This window comes from Primulina tabacum, chromosome 3, assembly GCF_025594145.1.
Source record: "Primulina tabacum isolate GXHZ01 chromosome 3, ASM2559414v2, whole genome shotgun sequence".
Taxonomy (NCBI): domain Eukaryota; kingdom Viridiplantae; phylum Streptophyta; class Magnoliopsida; order Lamiales; family Gesneriaceae; genus Primulina; species Primulina tabacum.
The window spans coordinates 1,438,495-1,460,715 of record NC_134552.1 but is presented as its reverse complement, the minus strand read 5'-3'; the positions used below and the strand labels follow the sequence as shown (position 1 = coordinate 1,460,715).

Genomic DNA, 22,221 nt, shown 5'->3' with positions numbered 1-22,221 from the left:
CTTCACTGAACATAGTGAACCTTTGAGTGATTCAACTCATTTTGATGCCGGAGATTTTCTGATTGATTTCTCAGACAATGATCAATTTGCTGGTGGAATAAATATGTAAAATATTTTATATACCCGTATGATAATGTTTTATCGTGTGCTATATTTTTTTACATATGTATTGTATTGTATTTTTATAAATGTATTGTCAGTAATTTTATTTCATTACATATTTTTTTGAAGTTCAAACATGGAAAATGCTATGAACAAAGCTGAAGTTTGCATACCCAATATGGTACAACGCACACTATCCTCCGAGATAAAAGATATTTCTTGGAACTAAAACCAACAAAAACAATGGTGAATACAATATCAGGTCCTGTAGACTTGATTAAAAGATGTGGTAAAGCACAATTTTTGTTACCTAATGGTACAAAATTTTTAATCAATGATGTTTTATATTCACCACAATCGAAAAGAAATTTGTTGAGTTTTAATGATATATACTCCCATGGGTATGATACTCAAACAATGAATGAAGGGAATGAGAAATATATGTGTCTTATCACATATAAATCAGGAAAGAAATATGTGATTGAAAAACTATCAATGCTCCCTACTGGATTGCATTATACACATATAAGTCCCATTGAATCAAACATGTTAGTTGATAATTTTTCAATATTAACCAATTGGCATGATCGATTAGGACATCCTTGTTCAATAATGATGCGAAGAATTATAGAAAATACACATGGTCATCCGCTGAAAGACCAGAAGATCTTTCAGAATAATAAGTTTCAATGTAAAGCATGATCTCTTGGAAAACTTATTATAAGACCATCACCAGTCAAAATCCAAACTGAATCACAAATGTTTCTTGAACGTATTTAGGGTGATATTTGTGGACCAATTCATCCACCATGTGGACCATTCAGATACTTTATGGTATTGATTGATGCCTCCAGCAGATGGTCACATGTATGTTTATTGTCAACTCGAAATGTTGCATTTGCAAGATTACTTGCTCAAATAATAAAATTGAGGAATCAATTTCCCTATTATACGATCAAGAAAATTAGACTTGATAATGCTGGTGAATTTACTTCCCAGACTTTCAATGATTATTGTATGTCTATGGAAATCATTGTTGAGCATCCTGTTGCTCATGTACATACACAGAATGGATTGGCTGAATCATTGATTAAACGTCTGCAAATGATTGCTAGACCAATGATTATGAAAACAAAGCTCCCTATTTCTATATGGGGACATGCAATTTTACATGCTGCTTCATTAATTCGCATCAGACCAAGTGCATATCACAAATACTCCACATTGCAGCTTGCATTTGGTAAAGAACCAGACATTTCTCATCTGATAATTTTTGGATGTATGGTACATGTGCCTATTGCACCACCGCAATGAAAGAAAATGGGACCTCAAAGAAAGATTGGAATTTATATCGGTTATGATAGTCTATCAATCATTCGATATCTTGAACCTCAGACAGGTGACGTGTTCACAACACGTTTTGCTGATTGTCATTTTAATGAAGATATCTTCTCAATGTTAGGGGGAGATAAGAAACATATCGAAAAGAAAATTACATGGTATGTATCATCATTGTTACATCTGGATCAAAGAACAAAACAATGTGAAAAAGATGTACAGCAAATTGTGCACTTGCAAAGAATAGCAAATCAAACACCAGATGCATTTACAGATGTAAAGGGGTAACTAAATCATATATACATGTTGTAAATGCTCCTGCTCGAATTGAAATTCCAAAGAAACAAATTTAAAATACTCATGATATCATAAAACGCCTGAAGCGTGGAAGACCAGTCGGTTCCAAGGATAAAAATCATCGAAAAAGAAAATTCATAGAGAAACACGATGATCACAAAATAGAGAATGATGTTCCTGAAGAAACACATGATGATCACAAAATAGAGAATGATGTTCCTGAAGAAACACATGATGATAAAAATGTTCTGTCAGAACCACAAACTGACGAGAATCATGAAATCTCTATCAATTATATTAATACTGGAAAAATATGGAACCGAAAAGATATAGAAAAAATTGATGATATATTTTCTTATAATGTGGCAATTGACATCATAAATGATAATGAAGATCATGAACCAAAATCTTTTGGTGAATGTAAAAATCGGCAGGATTGGATAAAATGGAAAGATGTCATCTAGGTTGAATTGGATTCGCTAAATAAACGTAATGTTTTGGACCTATAGTCCTTACACCTGAAGGTGTAAAACCTGTTGGATACAAATGAGTTTTTTTATTCGAAAGCGAAATGAGAAAAATGAAATTGTAAGATATAAAGCTCGACTTGTTGCACAAGGTTTTTCTCGAAGGCCTTGAATTGATTATGAAGAAACGTATTCTTCCGTGATGGATGCAATTACGTTTCGGTATTTGATTAGCTTGGCGGTATCTGAAAATTTAGAAATGCGTCTTATGGATGTTGTTACAGCTTACTTATATAGATCACTTGATAGTAATATATATATATATGAAAATCCCTGAAGGATTTAAGATTCTTGAAGCACAAAGTTCAAAACCCAGAGAATGTTATTCTGTGAAATTACAAAGATCATTATATGGGTTAAAGCAATCCGGCCGAATGTGGTATAATCGGATAAGTGATCACTTGATGAAAATGAGATATGTAAATAATTCAATATGCCCTTGTGTTTTCATTAAGAAAACAACATCCGGAGGTGTAATTATTGCTGTATGTGTTGATGATTTAAACATCATTGGAACAAATAAGGAAATTCAAGAAGTTGAGTCATATTTGAAGGAAGAATTTGAAATGAAGGATCTTGGAAAAACCAAGTATTGTCTGGGTTTACAAATTGAACAAAAAGAATATGGAATGTTTGTTCACCAGACAAATTAGACAGAAAAGATCCTTAAACGTTTTAATATGGAAAAATCAAACCCTTCAAGTACTCCAATGGTTGTTAGATCATTAAACATAGAAAATGATCTATTCCATCCATGTGAAGATGATGAAGATATTCTTGGTCCAGAAGTACCATATCTAAGTGCTATCGGTGCCCTTATATATCTTACAAATTGTACAAGGCCTGATATATCTTTTGCCGTAAATTTATTGGCAAGATTTAGCATATATCCAACAAAGAGACACTGGAACGGAATTAAACATATATTCCGTTATCTACGAGGAACGACAGACTTGGAACTTTTGTATTCAAAAAATGCTAATCCAAGTATAATTGGTTATGCTGATGCTGGATACTTATCTGATCCACACAAGGCACGTTTCCAAACTGGATATGTATTTACTTGTGGAGGCACTGCAATTTCTTGGCGTTCACAGAAACAAACACTCATAAAAACTTCATCAAATCATGCCGAGATTATTGCACTACATGAAGCAAGCCGTGAATGTGTGTTGTTAAATCAATGACCCAACATATCCAAATCTCATGTGGATTATTATTTGACGAGAAGCATGTGATACTATATGAAGATAATGCTGCATGTGTTGCTCAAATGAAAGAATGATACAAAAAAAACGACAGAACTAAACATATTCCTCCTAAGTTCTTCGCATTCACCAAGGAGCTTGAGAAGAATAAATATATTGATGTTCATCACATTCAATCAAGTGAAAAACTCATCAGAGCTCTTCACAAAGGCACTTCCTACGACAATATTCAGAAATCACATATATAATATTGGGATGCGCAATCTATGAAATTTGTGAAGAATTGTTCGTGTCAACATGAGGGGGAGTTTACGTGACTGCACTCTTTTTCCCTTACTATGGTTTTTATCCCAATGGGTTTTTCCTAGTAAGGTTTTTAACGAGGCAGTATAAAAACACGTAATGAAAACAATCATTATTATCATCATCACAAGGAGGAGTGTTGAAAATTAATATTTAAAACACGTGTGTTGAATATTTGAATGTTGAAAATAAGAGTTGTAAATATTGAAAATTAGTGTGTGATAATGTAGGTAATGATGAATTTATTTTTGGATTATTTGTAAAGAAATTCTATAAATAGCCTCACCATTTGTGATGAAATCCACAATTGAGTTGAGAGAGAAAAATATTATAAAGTGTGTAGTTTGGTAAATTTTGAGAGTTCGAGATTTTTTACTTTTTACCGTATATTTTTACTTTTTCACAACAAATCTCTCATTAATTTATAGAATTATTCTATGACCCAGTATAAATTTAATCAATTCAAATTATAGTATGATCCTTCCTTTCTATATACAAATATGATATTACCTCATATTTGAATATAAATCAAATTATTAATAAAAATATTGTACAAACCGACAACTACCGTCTTGGCCTTTGCAGGCTATTTATTTATGAAAACATCACTTTTTAAAATTGTAGTAAACCTCTAATTAATTTTTATAATTGTTATGTTATCTTCAACTTTAATATAAATCGAATTAATTAAAAATATAATATACAAATACACAACACATACATGGCACACTAATACTATATTAAGGTTGCATGCCTTTGTTTGTATCAACTTCTTTCCATTTTCCCCTTTGATTTTTTTTTATTTATGGAATACTGCATTTGTAAAATTAACGTACGGTTCTTGTCATTTTGTTATTATTTGCTTATGAAAATGTCACTTTTCAAAATTAAATATAAAATCTATTAATTTTTATAATTATGATATTTCTTTTATTTTAATAGAAATATAATTAATTTAAAAAAATATAATTTGGGTCAATAGTAAATTGGGCCCAGTTATAGGCCTCGAAATTTGAGCCAACAAAAACCATTCTCTCAAGCCCATCAAGTTTACTTCCTTTACTGCGGAGGGAGTATAGGTTAAGCTTCGCAGCTGCCGGGAAACTAGAATGGAGACGGAGAAGGAGAAGGAGAAGGAGACGGAGAGGGAGAGGGAGAAGGAGACGGAGAGGGAGAGGGAGAAGGTGCTTTTTCAAGTAGAGGAACTGCCGAAGACTATCGTGCGCCGTTTGGTGAAGAATAAACTATCACAGCTCTCCGCAGATTCCGAAATCTCAGTGCTTCGCGATTCTCTTCAAGCGTTCTCGGAAAGTGCTCGTATTTTTATCCACTACCTCTCTGCTACGTAAGAGCTCGAGCGCTACAGATGATGATTAATTTTTTTTTGTGGAATTTGTAGTGATGTTAGCTAGGGTTTAACGTGGAAGATGTGTTTCTTCGTGTTTGGAATTTTAGAAGATGGTGTTTATTTGAAGATTCTTTCATTTGGATTTTTTTTGGTGATCACGAATGAGCTGTTAATCATCAGATTATTGTGTTTTCGGAATTTTTGGGTCAAATTTTCTGTTTCAATTTTGGAGGATTTTTGTGATTGCGTGTCTTGAATCATTTCTGATTTTAATTAGGCCCTTTTTTGATTATGCATTATTTCTTGATGTATGAAGTGCCAATGACATATGTAAGGAATCAAAGAGACAAATAATTAGTGCGGAAGATGTTTTCAAGGCACTAGAAGAGATAGAGTTCACTGAATTCATTGCCCCTCTCCGAGCTTCTCTTGAAGGTTAGCACTTCATCATTCAACTTGTTTTTGCATCTTCTCATTTTCGAAATGTGTGATGTTCATGCTACTTGCGTGCTAGTCAATGAAGTTTGAAGCGAAGTTGAGAACATTATCACCTTTTATCAGCTTCATTTCTTGAATTACTTCATTATCTGATTGAACTCCGTGTCTCTCGGGCCTATACATGCTTTAAGCCTTATTTTGTGAGGTAACGGACTATGTGCTTCCCTGGGTTTCAAAAGACTCGGCTTGGTATATCAGAAAGATGGATATTTATATTTATAGTCTAGTGGCATAGGAGCCATCTAGTCATGGATATTATAGTGCCTGGTGAGTTAGAACAGTGTTTGATGGAAGAGATTTTGTGTTTTTGATACCCAAGATTTCTTCAAAATAAGATGGCAGCATCAGGTGGTCACCGCATTTCATTCACGTGTGCTTCTGAAACAGTGATTCTTTTTATTTATTGTGTGGGCTTCTTTAGATGCAATTTTTACCATTTAGTGCTGGTTAGTGACATTCATATAGTTCCCATTCCTTCCCCACGGATGTTCCAGTTACCCACTATGTATTCTGCAACTGACCGATTTCATCTTTGTATCTTTTTTTATAGCATAATACATCCTTCTTCTTAGAAAATGTTTGTTTGTTGATTCAGTAGAACTGGAGTAAAACAAACCATCAGTAGAAAATAAGGAAAGGATGATCAAGTGATCAACAGTAGTAAGCTGGCACCAAGTGCATCATAAAATTCTTGAATTTCTATTTTAAAAAACTAAGAGCATTGAATGAGTTTCTCCACTCTTTTCTGTTTACCATTTGATAAGCTGATTAGTGACAATCATCTTGGTACTGTCATTATATTGTGACAGAGTTCCGCCATAAAAACAGTGGACGAAAATCCGGATCATCGAAGGCAAAGGATACTAACAAGAAGGCAAAAAAGAATGAGCAATCTTCGCAGAACGGAGATGGAAGCAAACAACAGGAAGACCACAACAATGACGATGAGAATAATTCAGATTGACCCAGCATGCTGCGAATTCTGATCACTTTCTATACTATGTTTCAGAAAGTATGTAGTCTTGGATAACTTGTTCTCCGCCCAGTTGATTACTTTGTTGGATAGTATAATGTCGTGGGGCATTCCTGTTAGCGTTAGGCTTGTAACTGCTGATATTTTGTGGCATTGCTTATTATTGTGTTATGGATAAGACATAAATAGAGTTTTTCATATTCCTAAACAATTTTCATGGTATAGAACAAAAAAGTTGTGTATGAAGATAATGGCGGCACCTTTGTAAAATTATGTAATGAAACATGGTAAGTTGCTTTGGTTTGTTTGATCGAAACGTATAACAAAATATAATTGTAAATTCCGATAAGTCGAGCCTATGCTCCTCCGACGTGATATTCTAACTGTCCCAGACAGAATGATCTAATAAAACAATCTACAGCTATTCAACAAAATGATCTGAATCTCTCATCTAATATCCAAATGCTAGTAAACATGGAACTTTCGTTTCAGATACTCTCGTCCTTTTCTGAATCCAACCACTATTCCCACCAAATTCTGAAAGAAACATCGACTAGAAATGATGTAAAGAAAGCAATGAGAACGAAGAGAGCTTCAATCAAAGAAACCACCTGAAAACCAAGAAAATATTGTCGTCAAATGTGGTAAACGGAACGTGCAATTAATAAACGAAACAACAGCAGTTGCCTTACATTTTTCGTAGAAGATGAATAATCCATTCTTGGGAGATAACCTTGAAACCCAATATCATACACAGGATTTCCATCGGGATAATACAATCCATAGTTCCTCTCAGATGCTGGACCAGGCTTCAAATCCTCGTTAAAGAGCGCAAAGAAGTAAACATCTACTGGTTCTGATGGATTAGCTGGTGTTCCCTGATTTTGTTCCATTCGTTCAAGCAAGTTACCATTGTACAATCTAGCATTTTCTGGTGTCGCCCCAGACTCGTTTGGATCACCTTTAGATGGCCAACCTGTCTCTGAGACTTTAACTTGTATATTTGTATAGCCAGCTGCATTGATTGCTGCATAAACAGCGTCAATTTGAGCGTACAACATGTTATCATAGCGCAAATTTGTGCCAGGATCTGTCGTCCCAGGATTAGACTTGAAAAGCACATAGTCAAGTGAAACTTCGCTAGGATTATCTTTATAAGCGAAGAAAGGATACGCATTTATAAAAAATGGGGACCCAGTCTGTGAATGGAAATTGAGGATACTATGTATATATTCGACGAGATCTTGACGAAATGAACCAGCTGAAGGTGGGTAAGAAGTCTCCAAAACCCCAAAAGAATGAGCCGTTGTCACGTATATTTCCTCGTCTAATCCAAGATTCGCAAGAGCGTTGTTCACAGTCTGCATTGCAGGCAGAAGATATGACATTAACTGTGTATCATTGCCGGTAAGAACTTCGTTTCCCACATTGATGCACTTGATCTTGGTTTGTGAAATGTATGATTGCAAATTCTGTTGAATCCAAGTTTGAGCCTGCATTGGATCGGTCACCATTTGCAGATACTCGTTTCCTAGTCCGATGACAAATTCAACATTGGAGTTCGCGAACGTTGATAGTACATTTGGAGCAGAATCATATAGTTTCACTCGCGTTACATTCAAAGATTTGATTAGATAAGCAACATGTGATGGGGATGGCAGATTGTTGGCTATTTGGCCATAGTTGATTCCTACTCCGAGGCAGTGGCTTCCAAGAAATGAATCTGAACATAGAAAGAAGAGATTCAAACACAGAGTTTAAGCAAACAAAATTTACAGAACCTATCAATAACACCAAAGAAGTAATATCTTTAAGCTTGAATTCAAAGTTCAAATATCCAAGAGTTTGTAATTAAACTGTAGTAAACCCGAGGTTTTACAGAAAACTTGCACCGTGTTACTGGCAACTTCGCTCTGATACCATGTTAAAGTGCGGAGAAAAAGAGGAAGCTAAGCTGACTTTATTTCTCAACTTCTGGAAAAATTAATTGTTCTCGTACAGATCCAACATATATGTACAGAAGAGTAGCTAGTGTGTGCGGCTAACAAAATCGTGTATCAAATGTAGAACAAATGTAAAAGCGTGTTTCAGATATCTACTAACACGCATGAATATCAGTTCAATGTTATGTACAGAATCTTATGTCTCATAATCCGATCAATTCCTTATCAAGCCTGCATCCTACATTTCATTGTGTTGGCTCAGAACATTGGATATTCAGAAATACCGTTCAAGGGAAGCATAAACGATTCAAATACACGAAACAAAAATTCATCAGTGCCCAAAAAATTTGTAAAAATGTCAAACCCAGCCACTTATTTTTCTTCAATATCATGCACAAAAGCAACAAGTTAATATCCGGATTACACACAAAAGAACGAACATCGAATAAGGTTAAAGGCTTTTCTTTTTCTTGAAAGCTGAGATGAAAAGAACCTGAAAAGATTAGGAGACGAAGAAGAACCCAGAAAAGAGTGGCGGTGGCCATTGCAATCTGCTAACTCCGCCAAAATCTCAGCCTGTCTCTTATCGTATGCATACGCGTTAAGTACAAAACAAACTGTGAAAATTAATATAAGGGACGTGGGAGTGATCAACCCAAAAAATCAACAAATCAATGGGAAGACTTGGAAGAAAAGAATTTACAAGTCGGCACTCATTTGGGTCGGTTTCGCTGCCGTTGTTTTGTAGTGTGTGTATATATATCATAACTATTTTGCAGCTGTACGTAATGGCTTGGTTTCTCTGTATTTACGTTGGAATTTGCAAACTAACCAAATGAATGAACCTTCGCCGGAACGAAGAATACACTTAGCTGGAAATATTAGCCAACTTCTATTTCTGCTGCATCCCCCCTCAGTGTAATAATTAATAATAATAATAATAATAATAATAAAAATACACGTAAGTGTGATTTGTTATTTGAAAATTATTATTATCATAAATTATAGTATTATATATATTTTGTTATAAGTGGAGAGAAGAGAGCAAACTCGAATTTGAACTTAAACCATTTTCATTATATTGAGACACAACATGTTATTCGAGCAAAAATGTAATTTCAAATATGTAATTATTTTAGGTTTTCCGATATTTTAATTCATATGAGTATATTAATAAAACACAATAAAAAATACTACTAAATATATAAATTTGATTATATATTTGAAATAATCCAAAAATAAACGATATTAGAAGAGTTATTATTACATACAAATTATATATTTGAAATCAAATCGTCTACGCTATTTTGTTGTGATGATTTGTGAATCCTCGAGGGTCATTGTTGGAATCGAGTTTATGACCATATTTTTGTGTAAAATAATTAACTATTTTTTTAAAAAAATTATTATTAAAGATAAAAGAAGGGAGAATAGAGCATCGAGTCATAGGTTGCTGAGTCTAAAGCACGAATTCTGACGTGGCATTATTTGGTGTAAAAGTCGGCGTACACATCATGCTACGTCTTTTGGGCTATTGCTGTTGTCCCAAACAATGACGTGTTTCTTTAATTAATAAAAATATGTAAATAGTGAGCAAATTTGGACAGACTACTTAGCTTGAAAGAAATCGTGATGCAAAGACATCTAAAAGTATTTTTTCTTTTAGTTTTTAGTATGTCTGTCGTGAGACGGTCATACAAATTTTTATTTATGAGACGGGTCAATCCTACTGATATTCACGATAAAAATTAATACTCTTAGCATAAAAAATAATATTTTTTCATAGATAACACAAATAATATATCTGTCTCACAAAATACTACTCGTGAACCGTCTCACACAAAATTTTGTCTTATTCTTTATCCCAAATTTTTTTTATTAAAAAATTTTTGTATTTGGTTCAATCAACACTTGAAACTAGGGATGACAATGGGCTGGGCGGGGCGGGGCGAGGTTGGGGGCGGGTTTGTCATCCCCGTCCCCAAATTACATCCCCACCTCCATACCCGTCCCGATCCCTGCTTTTTGGGGTTTGGTGAATCATTTCCCAAACCTGGAATTTCGAGGATCAACTTCTCATCCCCGCCTTCATCCCGGTTTCAAAAATATTAATTTGGCAAGACGATGATGGATTCGGAGATTTTCTCAAACCGAAACTTATTGTTATCTATTATTATTAGTGATAATATTAATATTAATCCCCGATCACATTATTGGACTATTATTTTATTATTGATATTATTTTCGGGGCGAGTTCGGAGATGATGATAGTAATCATATACCGGCCCCGAACTACACCAGGGATTTGAAATAATCCCCGATCCCGAACCCAAATCCGAAAAAATCAGGGCTCCACATCCCCATTTTACGTTTTCTCCGTGGGACTCCAAACCCGTGTGAGAAGTTGTCATCCCTACTTAAAACGGTTTTTATTATATTCTACGAGCTCACAATTTCATACATAAAAGAGTTATACTTTTTTAAATCATATATTGCGTTTAGATATACGAAAAAGGTTAATTGTTTATCTTTTTGTTCAATTTGATCTCACGGTAATCAGTTATTTAGATGATCAAATTTCAAAATTATATTTTGAAGGGAAATATATTTTCTCTAATTAATATGATTTCGTAACTTAAAATAATTTCCCTAAATATTATCTCTTCAATGGTTAATTTGATTTGGTTAATATTTATTGTAATTTTGTCTTTCTAGATAATATGGTATTTAATGAGATAATTATGCAAATATTGATATGATATGGTATCAAGATTTAAAAAGAGTTTTGTTTCTATTAAACTCTTATCTTTTTCCTTCTTGAATAGGTTTCCTTGTAAAGACAAACTCTAGGAGAGAGAATGTTTATAAATAAGGGAAATAAGAACTTTGTTGCACCTCTCGATCTCGACATTATACACGCGCATTGCAAAGTGTGAAGTTTCAGAGAAGAGATCAGAAACGTTGCTGCTGCTTTGGAGATTGCCGTCGGACGTGTTGTCATCGAATGTTGGAAACATCTGCAGACAACATCTGTGACGAAATTGGATGAAGAGTGTTTCTGTGACTCCAGTTTTTGACACACGTTTCTTTTGCTTTCTTGTTCACGTTTTAATATTGTTAGTTGTTTTAGAATGCTTTATTTTCTCAACTTGTTGAGAAAATTGATTTTTGTCATAATCACTAGTGATAGGTTGATTTTTGTGTAATTGGTTTGATTTTCTAGTGATTAATTTTTGTCATAAGGCACCGTACAAGTATTTATACTTGTGCATATTTAATCTCGTTCATCTATTTACTTAAAGTGAATTTGTGTAACAAACTTTATTTTCTGCTGCATGTTGTCTTAAATGTTGTAACATTTGACACAACACTCAATTCTGATAAAACACAAATTTACGATTTTACACTATTTTTGATATATTTACACACATCTGTCGAACATAAGTTCTAACAAGTTGTATCAGAGCCTACTCTTGATATATTAAGTGCTGATTCTGGTTTTTGTTTTTGTTTCACAGAAAACTATTCAAATGGATCTATCACTCGCAAACACCGCACTTCGGCCACCAGTCTTAGATGGAACCAACTACGTTCTATGGAAGGTCAAAATCCGGTTTCATATAAAATCCATAGATGAGAGAGCATGGCAGAGAGTTCTAAGCGGTTGGACTCCACCAAGGAGAATAGACGAAGATGGTGATAGTCTGATAAAACCGGAGAGTGACTGGACTACTGATGAAGTGCAGATTTCAAATTACAACTCAAAGGCACTGAATGCCATTTTTTCTTCAATTGATACGAACATGTTCGGGCTTATTACTAATTGTGTCTCGGCCAAGGATGCATGAGACATTCTACAAAGACACTGTGAATGTTCTAAGAGTGTGCGACGAACAAGACTGAGGATGGTCACTTCCAAGTTCGAGATGATGAGGATGGAAGAATCTGAGAACATACTGGAATATAATCGTCGCCTACGGGAAATTTCTAATGACGCGTTCAGTCTTGGAGACCCCATCTCTAATGAACGATTAGTTAGTAAGGTTCTCCGTTCTTTGCCCGAAAGATTGAACATAAAAATCTGTGCGAATGAAACTAAGGACACAACGCAAATGGCTTTGGAAGACCTTATCAGTTCACTTCGGACTTTAGAGATGAACATAGACATGCAGAAGAAGAATAAAGGAAAAACAATTGCATTCCAAGCTTCAAATGACACCTACAATGACCTTCTTCAATTATCCCAAGAAGTCAGTGAATCAGACCTTTGCGAGGACTCTATCTCCTTTATCACAAAGAAATTTGGGGATTACTTGAAGAGAATCAGAGATAAGAAGAAGGATGGACAACCTTCGAAATTTCCAAGTCTTCCCGCTCCTGAAAAACCACAAAGGTTTTCTGGCAAGCGACAACCTCAACCGAGGAATGAAGGCAGAGAACAATTTAACTCAAGGAAGTATGATTCAGTGCAGTGTAGAGAGTGCAAGGGGTTTGGACACTATGCAAATGAATGTGCCAACAGATTGCGAAGAAACAAAGGCTACAATGCATCTCTAAGCGATGAAGAATCTGATGAGGAAGAGAAATCCAATGATGAAGATAATCATACCTTCTTGACTGCATTATTGACAGAAAATCGCAGGCTGCAGGTAAATTCTTTAGGTGTTTCCCTAGGTGTTGCCACACCTGACCGCAACATCTGTAAAAAATCAGTGTGTTTGAAATCCACAACTTCTGGAAATTCGAGTGGAGATGATGAATCAGAAGCTGATGATGAAGAAATGACTCTTGAGAGTGTTCAAAAGTTTTATGAAGAGTTGTTTGAGGATTGAACTAAAAGAAACAAGCTTAATTCCACTCTTGTAAAGGAAAACACTGATCTAAAAACCGTGGTTGCCAAACTTGAAGTAATTCTGAGCAAAAAGGACTTAGAACTAGGTAAGACCAAAGAAGAACTTCAAAAGGCAACTGAAACATTGTCCAAGTTTAATTCGAGCACATCAAAGCTTGAATCCGTACTCTCGATGGGAAGAGATAACAAGAAGGGTTTAGGGTTCAAATACAGTATACATGAAACTGGAGAATCTTCAAAAACCACTGTCTTTGTGAAAGGAAAAACTGAAATATTCACACCGCCACAACCTACACCTTCAACCAAAAGCTTTCCACCGAAAAGACAACCCACTGCACCTGTCCCTAAGAAAAGAAAACGTAGGTATGTATGCCATTACTGCTTTAAGCCTGGACATATCAGGCCATATTGTTTTAAACTCAGGGATGATCGCATGAACCAAAATTCAAGCTGGATGTTGCCTCAAATGTTGCACAAAACTTTTCGCAACACCTCCAAGAATCGACCTACAGTAAGGCAGGTGTGGGTACCAAAGGTAAAAATTCACTGTAATGTTGTTTATACTTCATTAAAAACTAACACTGCAGGTTACTGGTACTTTGATAGTGGAAGCTCACGCCATATGACAGGGTCAAGAGAATATCTCATCGATTATGTTGAAAAAAAATGTGGCAGAGTAACCTTTGGAGGGGGAGCAAAAGGAAAAATTGTTGGAAAAGGAACTTTGAATGTCGAAGGACTACCAAAGCTCCACAATGTGCTCCATGTTGAAGGACTAAACTCAAAATTGATAAGCATAAGTCAATTATGTGATGATAATCTGCATGTTAAGTTTAATAAGCATGCGTGTGAAGTTTTTGATGAATCTAACATATGCATCATGACAGGTACAAGGTCCTCGGACAATTTCTACCAAATTGGTGAAGAACTGTCGTGCAAACAAGCACAAATCACTGAACTTGACCTTTGGCATCAGAAACTCAGCCGTGTTAATTTCAAAACCTTGAAGAATCTGAGTAAATATGAGGCAGTGCGGGGTATGCCCAATGTGTGCGGGGAGTGTCAAAAAGGAAAACAGAGTCGCGTGTCACACCCGATGTTGGCAACATCTGGGACAACACGCTGTCTGGAGTTACTTCACATGGATCTTATGGGTCCTATGGAAGTCGAAAGCTTTGGAGGTAAGAAATATTCTTTTGTATGTGTTGATGATCTCTCACGGTTTTCATGGTTAGTTTTATTAGGGAGAAATCACACCTTCAGTGTGTTTAAACAATTGGTCACAAGAATCACAAACTTTCACAGTTTAAAGGTGAGAAGAATTAGGACCGACCATGGTAAGGAATTTGAGAATTCTTTATTCTCATCATTTTGTGACAGGAAAGGTATTTCAAACGAGTTTTCAGCACCAAAAACTCCACAACAGAATGGGATTGCCGAACGCAAGAACAGAACACTTCAAGAAATGGCAAAGGTGATCCTGACCTCAAAGAATATCTCAAAGCGTTTCTGGGCAGAGGCCCTAAATATGGCTTGTCATATCTCAAACAGAATGTATTTGAGAAGTGGCTCAACCATGACATCTTATGAGATAATAATGGGAAAAAAGCCTAACCTCAAATATTTTCATATTTTTGGATGTGTGTGTTATACGCTAAATGACAGGGATCAGCTTACTAAATTCGATTCAAAGAGTGATAAGTGTCTGTTTTTAGGATACGCTACTAATAGTCGAGCCTATCGTATGTTTAATCTAAGAACTATGACTATTATGGAATCGATTAATATTGTTTTTGATGATTATACAGATCTCAAGAAGAAAACAGCTGAGGATGACGTTAATGACCTTCTGGAAAACCCAATCATACTGGAAAATGAAGGTGTTGTCTCAGATGCTGCAACACGTAGCACAACACGTGACACTGAAATCACTGAAGCTGAGGAAGGAGTAAACAGTGAGGATGACATAGTAGATGATGGACTGAATATACCGACTAAGATCCAGAAAAATCATCCATCATCTCAAATTATTGGAAGTGTGCAAGGAGAAGTCCAAACTCGAAAGAAAGAGAAAGTCGACTACCGAAAGATGGTTGGACTAGTATGCATGAGTACCATGTACTCACAGGTTAGATTTTCATGTTTTGTATCTCAAATTGAACCTAAAAATGTTGTCGAAGTCTTAAAAGATGAATTTTGGGTCAATGCTATGCTTGATGAGCTTGAAGAGTTCGTTCGAAATGATGTTTGGGATTTAGTTCCACCTCCTGACCATGGCAATATAATTGGAACAAAGTGGGTTTTTAAAAATAAAACCGATGAGTCAGGAAACATCATTCAAAACAAAGCAAGGTTGGTTGCTCAAGGGTACGCACAGGTTGAAGGGGTTGACTTTGATGAGACCTTTGCTCTTGTTGCCCGCATTGAGTCAATCCGACTTCTGCTAGCCATTGCATGCTACATGAAAATAAAATTGTTTTAAATGGACGTCAAAAGTGCATTTTTTAATGGTTTCTTGTGTGAGGAAGTACATGTTAGACAGCCTAAAGGATTCGAAGATCCACACAATCCGAATCATGTGTACACGTTGAAAAAGGCTCTCTATGGTTTGAAGCAAGCACCACGTGCTTTGTATGGCAGATTGACTGATTACCTACTTGATATTGGATTTAAACGAGGTGAGGTAGATAAAACGCTCTTTATTCAAATATCCAAATGTGAGATTCTTATCTGTCAAATCTATGTCGATGATATCATTTTTGGTTCCTCATCCCAAAAACATGCTGATGACTTTGTTGAATGCATGTATACTACTTTTGAAATGAGCATGGTTGGTGAATTACATTTCTTTCTTGGTATGCAAATCAAACAAATGCATGATGGCATCTTCTTGTGTCAAAGTAAGTATGCTAAGAATCTAGTAAAGAAATTTGCAAATGAAAACACCAAGCACATGAAGACACCTATGGGCTCAAATGAAAAATTATCCAAAGATGATGCGGTCGAAGATGTTGACAACACCTTATACCGCAGCATCATAGGAAGTCTCCTGTACTTGACAGCTAGCCGTCCAGATCTAATGTTTAGTGTTTGCTTGTATGCTAGATACCAATCTAATCCTAAGATTTCTCACTTAAAAGCCGTAAAACATATCCTACGATACATAGCCGGAACAATTGACTTAAGATTATGGTATACTCATGATACCAACTCAAATCTAGTAGGGTTTTCTAATGCCGATTGGGCAGGGGATTTAGATGATAGAAAAAGCACCTCTGGAGGATGTTTTTACCTTGGAAATAACTTGATATAATGGCATAGTAGAAAACAGAACTATGTTTCACTTTCAACTGCTGAATCCGAATATGTGGTAGCAAGAAGTGGTTGTACTCAACTCTTGTGGATGAATCAAATGATAGAAGAATATAGACTTAAGAGTGAACCCTTAGTTGTGTGCTGTGACAATTCTAATGCAATAAACATTTCGAAAAACCCAGTACAACACTCTCGTACTAAACACATTGACATTCGACACCACTTTATTCGAGATCTAGTCGAGAAAGGATTGATTCGGATTGAATTTGTTGATACAAATAACCAATTGGCTGACATATTCACAAAAGCATTAGACTTTGAGAGATTCTCCAATCTTAGGAAATCTCTCAGCATGTGTTCTGTCTGATTATTCATAGATGTTGTCTCAGATGTTACAACATCTCGGACAATACCTAACATGCATGTGCATTTCTAAGCATTAGACATTCTACATTTCTATGCATACTGTGATATGATGTGTTGGAATGATGTTGCTTAATCTTCTGTTACACTTACAATTCCTTAGTCGATCTTATTTAAAACACTTGGACATGAAAAATATTCGAATTGAGTTACTAAGTAGTGAAGGATAATCATATATACCATGAGTTTGTCCCATGTGAAAGGTGATTGAACTGGAAATACTTATAAAACATGCTCTGTATCAGAAGACAAAATTGGAAAAAGCTACCTAAAAGAGTTCAAAGAAGACTGTACTTTTACTGTGGAAGCTACCTCTTCTGAATTTAATACAGAAATCTAAATAGAAGAAAATGAAAAAAGCTACCTAGAGGAGTCCAAAAGAAGACCGTTCTTCTAGTGTGGGAGCTACCACTTCTATGATCAATAGCTGCTAAAGTCACAAATGTGGAGAAAAATCAAAATTCTTTTTGGGAATTGTGCGTGTTGTCAGAAGTATTCCCAACATTTGTGACAACACCTCATCTGTAAACATATATCATATTTGTTTTCATGTTTCTATTTTCGTTACATTTTGTTATTAGGCATAATTAGGTCATGCATAAATATATCATCGTGAATATTGGTGTGCCATAAGGACATGAGTAATTCAACAAAGTAAAATTCGATGCATATTCAGACTTTGCGAAATATTGAATTATGTGGTCTTATGTATAGTAGAGTTAAAATTCGATGAGGGTGTCTCTGGCATTTTTGAAATAATATAGTGCAAAATTGTCTCAATAATTGCTTCACAGGGTTAACGGCTCAATTTTAGCGTTTCATTTTTTTACCGTTAGACTTAGGGTCGTTACAGATTTTTTATACCGTTGTGCTGATTGTGCATAGCTACAGGCTAATTAACCCTCATCTATCTCACATTCCCGTTCATCGGCATTTCATTTAACTCTGTGCCTAGAACCGTTCTCTGCATCATCTGCTTTCTGAAATTTCTATCCGCATTTTTTTGTGTGAAATCGTGCTAACTTTCTCTGCAATTCTTGAAATTTTTCTTCTGATAAATTCATACATGGCAGGAAAGGGTTTTGATCCCCACGATATCCGAAGTGAAATGGGCCATACAGAGGATGTTCCCTCACCTCCCGCAACATCTGCTACAACAAACCCTATTCAGAACTTGCAGATCATTCCTGTTGCTCTAACTCCCGAGCCTCTGGAAGTCATTGCCCCTGGTGAGCCTGGAAATGCACTGGACATTGATAACCCACCAATCATCAGGGTTTTCGATCCACCCTCTCTTCCTAAAAGACGATCCAAAAGGCAGGCAGGATATAATCCTGATCTTACGCCTGGGAAGCGTTTCTGTTACAAGGGCCAGCCCCCCACTCGACCGTCATTAATTGATCCTAATAGCACCTCGGGGGATGACTCTGACGATGCAGATTTTGAGCTGGTTCCTCGCAAACGCTCCACTACTTTGGGTGCTGCTACTACTGGTAAGGCCACTGTATCCTCTTCTGCAAATGTCCCCTTCACTCCACAGGACACACACACTGCATCTCAAGCGGATGACGATGAGGTCTCGCTTGCCCAATTTATGGCTACACTGAAGAAAAACAAGAAATATGCTCAGCCCAAGCCTCTCACTCCTCCAACTGTTTCCAGTGATGACGAGATAAGAGATGCCTCGGCAAGTCTCTCCCCTAGTACTAAGACTAGTGGCTCCTCTCACCATACCGATGACTCATTTGATGAAGTTGCCTCCTCTGCTCCTGCTGTTCTTGAAGAATCCTCTACTGAGGAAGATGTTGCAAAAGATGTTGCCAACATTGTGGGCAACATTGATCTTTCTGACTATGATCTCACTACTGCCTTGTCAGAAAAATTCTACACTGAGCAAGCCGATGCTAAATGGATTCTGTATGCGCATCACTTGTTTGTAGAGGAAAATAATATTGATGAGGCTGTCTTTGAGAGACACAATCGGCTAGCTTTTCTCAAGCACTGCCACCTTCTCCCCACTGTCTCAGCGGTAACACCTTTTTCCCGTCTACCTGTGTTAGAATTCTATGCAAATTTGTCCCGAGGCGTCGGTGATGAATGCTCCGCCAAGTATGGGAAAGTGTTTGTCAGAAATAGAGCCTATGATTTCAATCCTACTGTCATCAATCAATTGTACCAGACCCCAACATTGGACATTGATGTTATTACCCTCGACATTCATCTGGCTACATCCACCCTCACTGGAGAAGTTATTACTCACTTCCCCGTTCATCCGAAGAAACTCTCAGCTGCAAATCTGACATCATTTTATTCTGTTCTTCACAAACTGGCCATCCGCAATTGGACTCCTTCTACAAACTCCACCACCGTCACAAAACACCAAGCCCTGGTTCTGTACTCCATTGGGATAGATGGAGTGTTTAATTTTGGGCAACTGGTTTTCAACACTGTGCTTTAGTATGCGGACGGAGGACTCAGGGCGTCCAAGATTCCTTCTCCGAGCCTCATCTACGGGGTGCTGATATCACAAGGATTTGTTCGGGATATAAATGAGAAATTATCTGATCTTGGTGATACATTCAAGATTGTCGCTGCATTCTTCAAGGGCAATCGATGAATTGATCTACCATGGAGTGCATCTCCCAGCGCACCACCTGTTACGGAGCCACCGCCAAGCCCTCCTGCTCCTTCCCAGCCTACTGACTATATCATGATCTCAGTACCGGAAGCAAACGCCCACATTGCTCACGCCATGGCAAAGGTGGAGCAAGCCAGGGCTGCTATTGATCAAGCTATCAAGCTATGGCTACGGTGGAGCAAGCAAATGCGGATATTGCATATTATGAGGCTGTGGCTGCCAACTTTCGGCTCCTACTGGAGGTCGCCGTCTTTCCCGGAAAAAAAAAAAAAGGGGGGAGATGGAGATGATCAAACACCAGCTGGTCCTTCAGGGACCAAGGATGATGATGACGAGGAAGGGAATGAGAATTAATTGTTATGGTTATTCTGTGTTTTTTTTATTTTATTTTTGCTGCTGTTTCTGTAATTTTTTTCTCTGCACCTAATGTATTTCCGTGTATTTACTTAGTAAGATGCAGGTGTTGTCCCAAGTGTTGCCAACATCTCTAACAACACCCGTACTAACCTTAGTTCATACAGGGGGAGAACAGTTCTCTAATACATGGGGAGAATATGTATCTAACACAGGGGGAGTCGAGTTGAACTATACAAGGATAAATGGGTTTGATCTCATTTTGTCGAGAAAGGCAAAAAGGGGAAGATTGAAGAGAAATATATTTTCTCTAATTAATATGATTTCGTAACTTAAAATAATTTTCCTAAATATTATCTCTTTCATGGTTAATTTGATTTGGTTAATATTTATTGTAATTTTGCTTTTCTAGATAATATGGTATTTAATGAGATAATTATGCAAATATTAATATGATATGGTATCAAGATTTAAGAAGAGTTTTGTTTCTATTAAACTCTTATCTTTTTTGTGGGGACCCAGACGCTAATCATCATCTTAATCATCTTTGGGATTTAAAATGCGGAAGATAATGGAATCAATCTATTATACAAATCAGTATAATAATACAAATCTTGTACAACATGTTTCTAGTTCAAACTAGTCGAAGATTTAACTACTAAATTTCAAGTATTAAACCAAGTCTACATCCAAGTCCGGAATCACCACTCTAATCTCGATCTCTCATCATCTTCTTGACCCCGATCCTGTCCCACCTGTTGTCATGCACACATACAAAACAAGACAACAACCGGATACTCCGGTGAGAATAAATCCCAGTATAAAACATGTATACATGCATATACACAATATAAATCATAAAGCATATTATCATGCATAAAATTCATAACAATAGGTTTCATAGTCTAGGAAACCAAATCAAAATAAGCATGCAACAACAATGGGTTCCATAATCTCTGAAACCAAAATAAAATAAGCATGCAACTCAATTCAATTCATATCTTGACTCGACTCGACTCTAACTCTAGGGATCCCGGTGTGAATAAGACGTCACTGTCTGTCACCTACCCTCCCAATCGGGGTAACTGTACGTCTTATTCCTAGACTTCGGTCCTGTCTGTATCGAATGTCTACAATCGGATTGAATCTGATTCGAAGCGTCGATACCACCGAACGTCTAGTTTAGCAAGTCTGCCAATGACTCTCCTATTTCCATGCTTGAATATAAATCTATAAACAAGACATAATCATAATCAAATATAAATAATAAATCTAGTATGTGATTTAGGGAAACTCCAACCAAGTCTGATTCGAGTCGTATCTCCCGAATTCACATGAATTATACATTTCTCTTCTCGGTCTGATGAAGACGAAGTCTTGTATTTCAATCTGTCCATATCCAAATCTGATAATGACAATCATATAAATACCATATCAGTATATAACCCAATTCAAGAGCTGTTCTGATGAATACTCAAATCGGTAAATAATCTGATCCATATCTGAACAAGGTACAATCTAATTCATATCAATAATATCACGATAAAATTGAAATCATTACTGAATCTGATCAATATCAATCTACTGATGTTTCGACGGCATAGCAATACAGTCACGATAACCCCGTCTATCTCAACATCACAGATATAATACCAGAATTCATAACCAGTACCAGTACAACTCATAATTTGAATAATAACACAACTCTGATATAGAATCTCAACTAAATCAACTCTGAATTCATAACAATTTCATAAACAGTCTATTCTTTAATCTGACTTCAGTTATACCATGTCTACTGTAGCAGAAACATCATATCTGATTCATATTCAATTCTGACCATATCATAATTTCGAATCATGTCTAAACGTAACGAAACTTACGTCCAGTTGTAGCCTGCGTCGATAGGAACACAGTACTGAAATCGGATTAAAATTCTAACGGGCTGATCTTTCACAATCACAAATCTACGAAGGCGTAAGGATTTTTCTCTCAAAGCTTCGACCCTTTTCTGAATTTTTTGAAGGAAAGGTGTGCAATTCTTATATATATACTGCATGCAACACCAGGAAACGTGGCTTATTTTTCATGTTGCACGTCGC

The 22,221-nt window shown here is 36.3% G+C and overlaps 2 protein-coding genes across 2 annotated transcripts; one reads left to right on the top strand and one right to left on the bottom strand.

Moving 5' to 3' along the window:
* The first annotated feature begins 4,825 nt into the window (after positions 1–4,825).
* On the top strand, positions 4,826–6,805 carry LOC142539213 (DNA polymerase II subunit B4). Its single transcript, XM_075644500.1, has 3 exons — positions 4,826–5,120; positions 5,440–5,558; positions 6,431–6,805. Exons 1-3 carry the CDS (start codon positions 4,885–4,887, stop codon positions 6,583–6,585), a joined length of 510 nt encoding a protein of 169 aa, XP_075500615.1. The 5' UTR covers positions 4,826–4,884; the 3' UTR covers positions 6,586–6,805.
* Positions 6,806–6,926: 121 nt separating this feature from the next.
* LOC142539212 (glucan endo-1,3-beta-glucosidase 14-like) lies at positions 6,927–9,376 on the bottom strand. The gene is made up of 3 exons (XM_075644498.1): positions 9,031–9,376; positions 7,287–8,317; positions 6,927–7,205 (listed from the first exon to the last, which is right to left on the bottom strand). Exons 1-3 carry the CDS (start codon positions 9,080–9,082, stop codon positions 7,116–7,118), a joined length of 1,173 nt encoding a protein of 390 aa, XP_075500613.1. The 5' UTR covers positions 9,083–9,376; the 3' UTR covers positions 6,927–7,115.
* Between the last annotated feature and the right edge of the window lie 12,845 nt (positions 9,377–22,221).

Bases quoted from the DNA above. Each gene is read 5' to 3' on its own strand.
- LOC142539213 (XM_075644500.1), top strand. From the start codon at position 4,885: ATGGAGACGGAGAAGGAGAAGGAGAAGGAGACGGAGAGGGAGAGGGAG. The intron at 5,121-5,439 runs GTAAGAGCTCGA...TGATGTATGAAG, and splicing joins ATCCACTACCTCTCTGCTAC to TGCCAATGACATATGTAAGG. The intron at 5,559-6,430 runs GTTAGCACTTCA...ATATTGTGACAG, and splicing joins TCTCCGAGCTTCTCTTGAAG to AGTTCCGCCATAAAAACAGT.
- LOC142539212 (XM_075644498.1), bottom strand. From the start codon at position 9,082: ATGGCCACCGCCACTCTTTTCTGGGTTCTTCTTCGTCTCCTAATCTTT. The intron at 8,318-9,030 runs GTTCTTTTCATC...TTCTATGTTCAG, and splicing joins TCGTCTCCTAATCTTTTCAG to ATTCATTTCTTGGAAGCCAC. The intron at 7,206-7,286 runs GTAAGGCAACTG...CTTGGTTTTCAG, and splicing joins ATTCATCTTCTACGAAAAAT to GTGGTTTCTTTGATTGAAGC.